At 43.3% G+C, this 8,300-nt stretch overlaps 1 protein-coding gene and 1 long non-coding RNA gene across 5 annotated transcripts in view; one reads left to right on the forward strand and one right to left on the reverse strand.

The window, feature by feature from the left end:
• GPRC5D (G protein-coupled receptor class C group 5 member D) overlaps positions 1-8,300 on the reverse strand; it is a 34,901-nt gene that overhangs the window by 279 nt on the left and 26,322 nt on the right. Inside the window, exon 3 of one of the 2 annotated variants that reach the window (XM_001087385.5) lies at positions 1,686-1,753. The exons of the other annotated variant lie outside the window; for it this stretch is intronic. Within the exon in view, the coding sequence (XP_001087385.4) occupies positions 1,686-1,753 (68 nt within the window). The remainder of the gene's footprint in view (positions 1-1,685; positions 1,754-8,300) is intronic. 2 annotated transcript variants of the gene reach the window in all.
• LOC144332799 (uncharacterized) overlaps positions 1-8,300 on the forward strand; it is a 17,064-nt gene continuing 8,764 nt past the window's right edge. Inside the window, exons 1-2 of one of the 3 annotated variants that reach the window (XR_013400918.1) lie at positions 1-1,591; positions 6,624-6,828. This is a non-coding gene — a long non-coding RNA (uncharacterized LOC144332799). Of the gene's footprint in view, positions 1,592-1,759; positions 6,829-8,300 lie in introns of those variants that run through there. The other 2 variants (XR_013400919.1, XR_013400917.1) reach the window with 2 other exon arrangements.

Here is an 8,300-nt window from a genome sequence, read left to right on the forward strand (position 1 = left end):
AGGAAGAAATGCCATCATCAACTTCCTGACCAACAAAAGAAAAGATACTCTCCAAAGTTATATTTTTGTTTTTGGAGACAGAGTCTCGCTCTGTCACCCAGGCTGGAGTGCAGTAGTGCGATCTGGGCTCACTTCAATCTCTGCCTCACAGGTTCAAGCAGTTCTCCTGCTTCAGCCTTCTGAGTAACTGGAATTACAGGCATGCACCACCATGCCCAGATAATTTTGTATTTTTAGTAGAGATGGGGTTTCACCATGTTGGCCAGGCTGGTCTTGAACACCTGACCTCAAGTGATCCACCCACTTCAGCCTCCCGAAGTGCTGGGATTACAGGCATGAACCACTGTGCCCAGCCCTTAAGTCATGTTTAAAGTATTATTATCTCACCTTCATTTAATTGTTTGTCAACAACAAAAGAAGAAACATACTGAGCCTACCTGCACCAGGCTATCCCTCAGCCACGAACAAGAATCTTTTTGCAAGCAAGGTTCTTTTTTTTTTTTTTTGAGACGGAGTCTCGCTCTGTCACCCAGGCTGGAGTGCAGTGGCCGGATCTCAGCTCACTGCAAGCTCCGCCTCCCGGGTTCACGCCATTCTCCTGCCTCAGCCTCCCGAGTAGCTGGGACTACAGGCGCCTGCCACCTCGCCCGGCTAAGTTTTTGTATTTTTAGTAGAGACGGGGTTTCACTGTGTTACCCAGGATGGTCTCGATCTCCTGACCTCGTGATCCGCCCGTCTCGGCCTCCCAAAGTGCTGGGATTACAGGCTTGAGCCACCGCGCCCGGCCAGCAAGGTTCTTGAATAGCTGATCACTGGACATTGAAATGAATCAAGAAACTCTTGGAGGGATAATAAAGATGTTTTCATTATGTAAATACCCTCCTGAGGGTTGATTAAAGCGCATGATACAGCTATGGCCTGGTCCATGTGCCATTCTAGGAAAAGACAAATTCTCAGATAACATACCAGAGGGATTAGCTTAGTTAGTGGCCTCGTAAATTAATTGAAAAAAATGATTTTATTTACTTTTGATCCCTGTAATGTAAGAATTGTGTCCCAGTGTGATATTTCTGGCTGTTTAGGTTTGTATGTCTTCAAGTCTTCACAGCCCCAATGTGAATTACCCCCGAACTACTCAGCAGTGCTCCCTCTGTTTTTGCCTGAAAGGATTAAAATTTGTTCATCCATCTGGGCATCCAGATGATGGTGACAGACCCTGCCCAGTTCTTAGGGCAGCCTGGGCTGCTGGAGCTAGACAGGGACTCAGAGAGGCAGTCAGTGGGGATCAGGTGATAGGTTCAGACAACTGCTACTAAAAGCAGACCCCGCACTCAGACATATTTACAATCCTGTATTGTCCCCGAGGCAAAATTCGGTGAGCCTGCTGCTCTTCACCTTCACACAAAAACTTCAAGCTGCCCTTTCTTTCCAGACACACGCACTTGCATCAGAAGGCTATACTGTTGCTGGCGATGAAGACTGGGAAGGTTCGGGTGAAGGCTGTCTTGCGCCACCTGCTCTGGCTTAAATCTGGGTGGCTCAAGCTCCACATGCCTGTAGGGATGTTCCTGCCCTGCCTCTCCTCTCTCAGGTCAGTAAAGCCATTAGAAATGAAGCCTGAGGCTGTCCTAAGGAAGGAGTGCTTGCTAGGTCCCTCCTGGGTGAATGTAGGCGAGTCCATTTACCTGCGGCTGAATGGGAGTACCAAATGAAGTTAATGCTACATCCTCCTCAGCTCCATCACTGTCTCGGGCTGAAAGCCAAAGGAGGGAAGGGCTGCGTTAGTGTCCAAGAGTCAATCGGAAACAGCACATGAGGACTACAGGAAAACCCCACGGCTTGCAAACAGGCTCCTCACTCTTTAAAAAGGAATTCTGAGGCCGGGTACGGCGGCTCACACCTGTAATCCCAGCACTTTGGGAGGCCAAGACGGGCAGATCACTTGAGGTCAGGAGTTCGAGACTAACCTGGCCAACGTGGTGAAACCCTATCTCTACTAAAAATACAAAAATTAGCCCAGCGTGGTGGTGGGCGCCTGTAATCCCAGCAACTTGGGAGGCTGAGGCCAGAGAATTGCTTGAACCCGGGAGGTGGAGGTTGTAGTGAGCTGAGATCGCACTGCTGCACTCCAGCCTGGGCAACACAGCGAGACTAAATAAATAAATAAGAGGAATTCTCAGTGGTGGCCGTTATTGAAAAAGTTTATGATTTAAAGGAGTGTATTTAAAGTTGATGTGGAAGGCATGGGTAGCGTGTGGGTGTTTAGGAGAAGCACACTGGTGTCAGAAGCTCACTAGCTCCGAGTCAGTTTCTGCTCTTTCAGTATTACCTGTGTGACCTTGGGCAGCTCACTCTTTTCAACAGTCCCTTTAGGCTTGATTCTCTACAAACTTGAATTCAATATTTCAAAAAAATTTTTATTTTGCCCAGGCTGGTCTTAAATACCTGGCCTCAAACCTCCCACCTGGGCCTCCCAAAGTGCTGGGATTACAGGTCTGAGCCACCACATCTGGCCTGAATTCAATTTTTAAAATTGGACATAATAAAAGAGATCACTTGAGACAACTTTATATTGTTGTAGGATCATCACAGACATAGGTATTTGTTTAATGGCTGTCTCCTCAACCAGCCTGTAAGCTCTGTGAAGACAGGAGCTGTGCCTGTCTCTAAGAGCCGGCACTTGCTGGATACCTAGTTGTTTTTTGATGACCACAGACATAACTGTGTTAGGAGGGTTCACACTTAGGGGTTTCATGTTGAGTGGATGGACCCTGGAGAAGGACTGCTTGGCTCTCTCACTTGTGTTCTTTAACCTTTTTTGCCTTTTTTTGGCTTTGTTTCCTGATGGAACTAAAGAAGAATAATGACAGTCATAACAGTAAGTCTATCTCACAGGATTGTTTTGAAGATTCTATAAAAATGTTATATAAAGTCCTTGGAACAGGGTATGCTACATAGAAAACACTCATGAGCTATCCTTTGTATATGATTATTGGTGGTGGTGCTGGTGCTGCAGTTATAACAGATGCTCTGACATCCTCTTCCTAGTGGCTTTTTATTTATTTTTTCAAGGGGCTGATGCTGTGATACATGAAATGCTTATCTTTCCTTCATGGCAGAATTAACTGAATCCTTGGCTCGACTTCATTCCTTGTGTCCTAACACAAGGCTCCTTCACACTCAGTCTCTTGGGAACCAACTTTCATCCAACATTCTCATCAAACCGGATCATCAGTTAGAAAAGCCTAATTCGGCCGGGCGCGGTGGCTCAAGCCTGTAATCCCAGCACTTTGGGAGGCCGAGGCAGGTGGATCACGAGGTCAGGAGATCGAGACCATCCTGGCTAACACGGTGAAACCCCGTCTCTACTAAAAAATACAAAAAAACTAGCCGAGCGAGGTGGCGGGCGCCTGTAGTCCCAGCTACTCGGGAGGCTGAGGCAGGAGAATGGCATGAACCCGGGAGGCGGAGCTTGCAGTGAGCTGAGATCCGGCCACTGCACTCCAGCCTGGGCGACAGAGCGAGACTCCGTCTCAAAAAAAAAAAAAAAGAAAAAAAAAAGAAAAAAAAAAGAAAAAAAAAAAGAAAAGCCTAATTCTTCCAGCTCTAGCTATAGTTCATGAGTTTACCAAAAGGCCAAGTGTTTTTTTTATACCAAACCTGCACCACTGTGTGATAGGAAGTCTGAAGTGAGTAAGACCTTCCATTTATCTGAGGAGGAGGCAGGGAGGGATGTGATGAGCAGCATTTAAAGATGAGGAAACGGAGGCTCCTAGGGCTTGAGGACCTTGGTTTAGTCTCAAGGTTGGTAAGAAGCAGAGTCTCAGAGCCTGGGCACATGAGGCCCGGTTCTGCACTCTTTCCACTGCCCTTTGCTGCCCAATGATGCTCCCGCTCCCTGAATTTGTTTTTTTTAATTTAAATTTAATTTTTTTTTAAGAGTGTGTAGTGGTGCAATCATAGCTTACTGCAACCTTGAACTCCTGGACTCAAGTGACCCTCCCATCTCACAGTCTCCTGAGTACCTAGGACCACAGGTGTGTGCCACTATATCCAGCTAAGCTCTCTGAATCTTTATGAATGTCATCATCCTTGACTTATCTGTCCTCAGACCAAACAAATCCTGCCTATGACCCCACTGCCTTCTTCCCTGCTTTAAGCTAGTTCTCTCTCTGTGGCCTGTAACTTGAGGGTGACAAAAAAGAACTTCCCATGAAAGAACAAATAAAAATGACACCACCTGGGACCATTTAAGTTGGATTTCCCCTGGTAAGGTGAGTGGGCCTTGAAGAAAAAAATGTTGAGAATTGTCAAAAAGGGCTATATTCAGCAGAAGTTGGAGTTTGCTAGGGAAACAACCAGAAGGGCTTATGTTTGCAGGAACAGTGTTCTCTTGGCTCATCTCGTTTTATACTCGTTGACCCATTTTTACATTATGCACACTCACTGATTATCTAATGCCTTCAAAAAGAATCATATGAGGTTTGTCTGTAAGCATCCAAACACGGGATGGAAAAATGCCCACATTAATGTGACTCCTTCCTTCTTTCCTTCTTTCTTTCCTTCCTTCCTTCCTTCTTTTCTTTTCTTTTTTTCTTTTCTTTTCTTTCTTTTTTTTAGATGGAGTTTTGTTCTCATTGCCCAGGCTGGAGTGCAATGCATGATCTCAACTCACTGCAACCACCACCTCCTGGGTTCAAGTGATTCTCCTGCCTCAGCCTCCCAAGTAGCTGGAATTACAGGTGCCCAAGACCATGCCCAGCTAATTTTTTGTATTTTTAGTAGAGACAGGGTTTCACCATGTTGGCTAGGCCGATCTTGAACTCCTGACCTCAGGTGATCCACCCTCCTCGGCCTCCCAAAATGTTGGGATCACAGGCGTGAGCCACTGCGCCTGGCTAACACTTTCAAATACAGATGGGTCTTAGTGTTAGCAAATATGATATAACGATATTCTAGTTAGTCTAAAACAGATAAGGCAGGCAATAATTAGAAGTTTTCCACTCATAAAACAATTCATAGCTGATATTCTACTCTATTTAAGATTTCTGCTCTTTATATCACATTTAAGATTCCTCATTTAAAAGACCTAGTGATTTTATTCTAATTATTTATTTTGGAGGTTACTTATCATTTATTCAGGAAGAGAAATATTCCAAAATTTACCAACTCCAAATTAAATATAAAACAAGTATTATATTCATCAACTAATTAATGAAGAATATGTTAAAAAATAACATAATCCCAGGAGCATGTAAATGGAAAGTAGTTAAACATAAAAATAGTTTCAGAATTATGTCTCTATTTTATTTTGCATTTTAATTGCTTCATTTCTTATACACAAATTCTTTACCCTAATCTTTTTGTTGCAGTTTCCTGTACCTAACAAGATGCTGAGCGTGTTAAATTTCAATCAAATGCTGTGAGAAGATGTATCTATATTTTTGGCTTAAGATTTTAGTTGAGGCCAACTGATTTTTAAAAGTCCAATCAGTATTCAGCTTCTCAGGGACACCCTTATAACACAGAGCAAATAATATTTATACCCATTTTTCTGGTGTCCTACAGTAATACGCCTGATTGCATTTTCATTCTCTATCCAGATGTTTTTGTATCTTAAAATTAAGTCCATAATCCACTTCAGAGGAATAAAGCCTAATCTTCTTTAGAAAGACTTCCAGGGAAATGAAATTCTTAATCCCCTTTGCTGATCTGTTTCTGTCTACCGACTCTTATTTTCGTATTTAATCTAAATCTCTCATGCCTCCGCATCCATTTCCACCCACTATCTTTAGTTGGAGATGGAAAACAATAAGACAACTCCCTCTTGGGGACAGGTCTTCACACTTGTGAAATTTTCTTTCTTTCTTTCTTTCTTTCTTTCTTTCTTTCTTTCTTTCTTTCTTTCTTTCTTTCTTTCTTTCTTTCTCTCTCTCTCTCTCTCTCTCTCTCTCTCTCTCTCTCTCTCTCTCTCTCTCTCTCTCTTTCTTTCTTTCTTTCTTTCTTTCTTTCTTTCTTTCTTTCTTTCTTTCTTTCTTTCTTTCTTTCTTTCTTTCTTTTTGAGACAGAGCCTTGCTCTGTTGCCCACGCTGGAGAGCAGTGGTGCGATCTCGGCTCACTGCAACCTCCGCCTCCCAGGTTCAAGCAATTCTCGTGCCTCAGCCTCTTGAGTAGCTGGGATTACAGGCATGTGCCACCATGCCCAACTAATTCTGGTATTTCTAAAAGAGATGGGGTTTTACCACGTTGGACAGGCTAGTCTCTAACTCCTGACCTCAGGTGATCCGTCTGCATTGGCCTCCCAAAATGCTGGGATTGCAGGTGTGAGCCACTGAGCCTGGCCATACTTGTGAAATTTCCAGCTAGGGACCTCTTGTCCTACTCTTCTTTTAGCTGAATAATTCTGGTCTCATAACCCAGTGGTAAATTAAATAATTATGTGACTGGAATCACAGCTACAAACAGCATTAGTCAGAAGCGTCACATCACAAATGCATGCCTCATGGACTTGAACAAAATGTGTTTTGGGACAGAATTTTGAGAGAGAGCTTGTATAGTCTGGTAAAGCACATAAAGCTTAAGAATGACCATCTCATTCTCACTGTCTTCACCTGTCCACACAGGTCTGATGTTATAACCCTTTAATCATCTTTGTGGGGTTCTGCCGAGCCTCCCCAAGTTTCCCACACTTCTCATTAGTGGATCAGTGGGTATCCTTGCTAGAGACTGACTGACGCCGGGTACAATGGCACGGTTGTTCTTGCTGACCACACATCTGTTTATACAGTACCGTGATTGTTTCCTGAGCAAACAAAAGCAAAGACAGTGGTAAGTTGTTTCCCTACTATCAGCTTATGACCCACCGTAACACTTCAGACGTTTCAAGTTATTGTTATTATACTTCTCTAGCTCTTACCTATTTTATATCTATTTGTGTGTTTTTCCTAGCTAGTTGGAATCCTGCACTTTTAATTGAGTTTTAATCGTTCCTTGAAATTTTGATATTTGTACTTCTTCTGGGTGACCTAAATTCTGATTTTACTTTCTGAGTTTAAGCTTCTGGTTATTTTGCCCAATCTTGGAGAGCAATTCCTTCCTTCCTTCCTTCCTTCCTTCCTTCTTTCCTTCCTTCCTTCCTTCCTTCCTTCCTTCCTTCCTTCCTTCCTTCCTTCCTTCCTTCCTTCCTTCCTTCCTTCCTTCCTTCCTTGTCTTTCCTTTCTTCCTTCCTTCTTTTTCTTTCCTTTCTTCCCTCCTTCCCTCCCTCTCCCCCTCTCCCTCCCTCCCTCTCCCCTTCTCCCTCCCTCTCCCCCTCCCTCCCTTCCTTCCTTCTTTCTTTCTTTTTCTTTTTAAATTGAGACAGGCTCTCACTCTGTCACCCAGGCTGTAGTGCAGTGCTGCAATCATGGCTCCCTGCAGCCTCATCCTCCCAGGCTCGAGTGATCTTCCCACCTCAGCCTCTTGAGTAGCTGGGACCACAGGCCTGTGCCACCATGCCCAGCTAATTTTTTGTAGAGACGGGGTTTCGCCATGTTGCCCAGGCTGGTCTTAAACTCCTGAGCTGAACCGATCCACCCGCCTCCCAAAGTGCTGGGATTACAGGTGCGAGCCACAGAGCCCAGCCAATCAATATGTTCTTTACACACTATTGATTTTTTTTTCCACAAAATTTCAAATTACATTGATGATGACTATCATTGGCAGACTATTTCCTGCTCAGAAATAGATTTTCTAACCTTGCTTGAGTAATAGGATACTCTTGGCCAAACCAGGAACCATCGTATTTTAGCAAGCCCTTGCTCTTCAACTGAGATATTCCTTTGAACCCTTTCAACTCTTGCCTGGTATTTTGTGGGGTATGGAATATTGATCATTACAAAGCTCAATGTATTTGGGTTTATTGTGAAACTCTAGGAATTTTTTTTGCTCTGACTTTTGTTTCCTGGAAACACACAGCAGCAATAAAAACAAACACAGAAAGTTTTATCTTCTAGTAAGAACTATGAGAAGTATTTTCAGGAAAGATTGACTCTGCAATTCTGCCACAAAACTCAGTGATGTGATTATGCATCACCAACAAGCAATGAAAAACTTTTATGGGAAAAAAATGTGTAGTGTCAATTTCCAACTTTTGGTCAACTGAGCTGAAAAGAATTAATGGATGTATTTATCTGAACAGGATTTAATTTGAATGAGCAATTAGCCATAGATTACAGCTCAGAAAAAGTGTGTGTACTTAAAAGGAAGCTTATGTGAATTTTTTTTGAGCCTAGTGAACATTATGTGTGCTGTACAATATATAA

The sequence above is a fragment of the Macaca mulatta genome, chromosome 11 (genome assembly GCF_049350105.2).
Source record: "Macaca mulatta isolate MMU2019108-1 chromosome 11, T2T-MMU8v2.0, whole genome shotgun sequence".
NCBI classification, from domain to species: Eukaryota; Metazoa; Chordata; class Mammalia; order Primates; family Cercopithecidae; genus Macaca; species Macaca mulatta.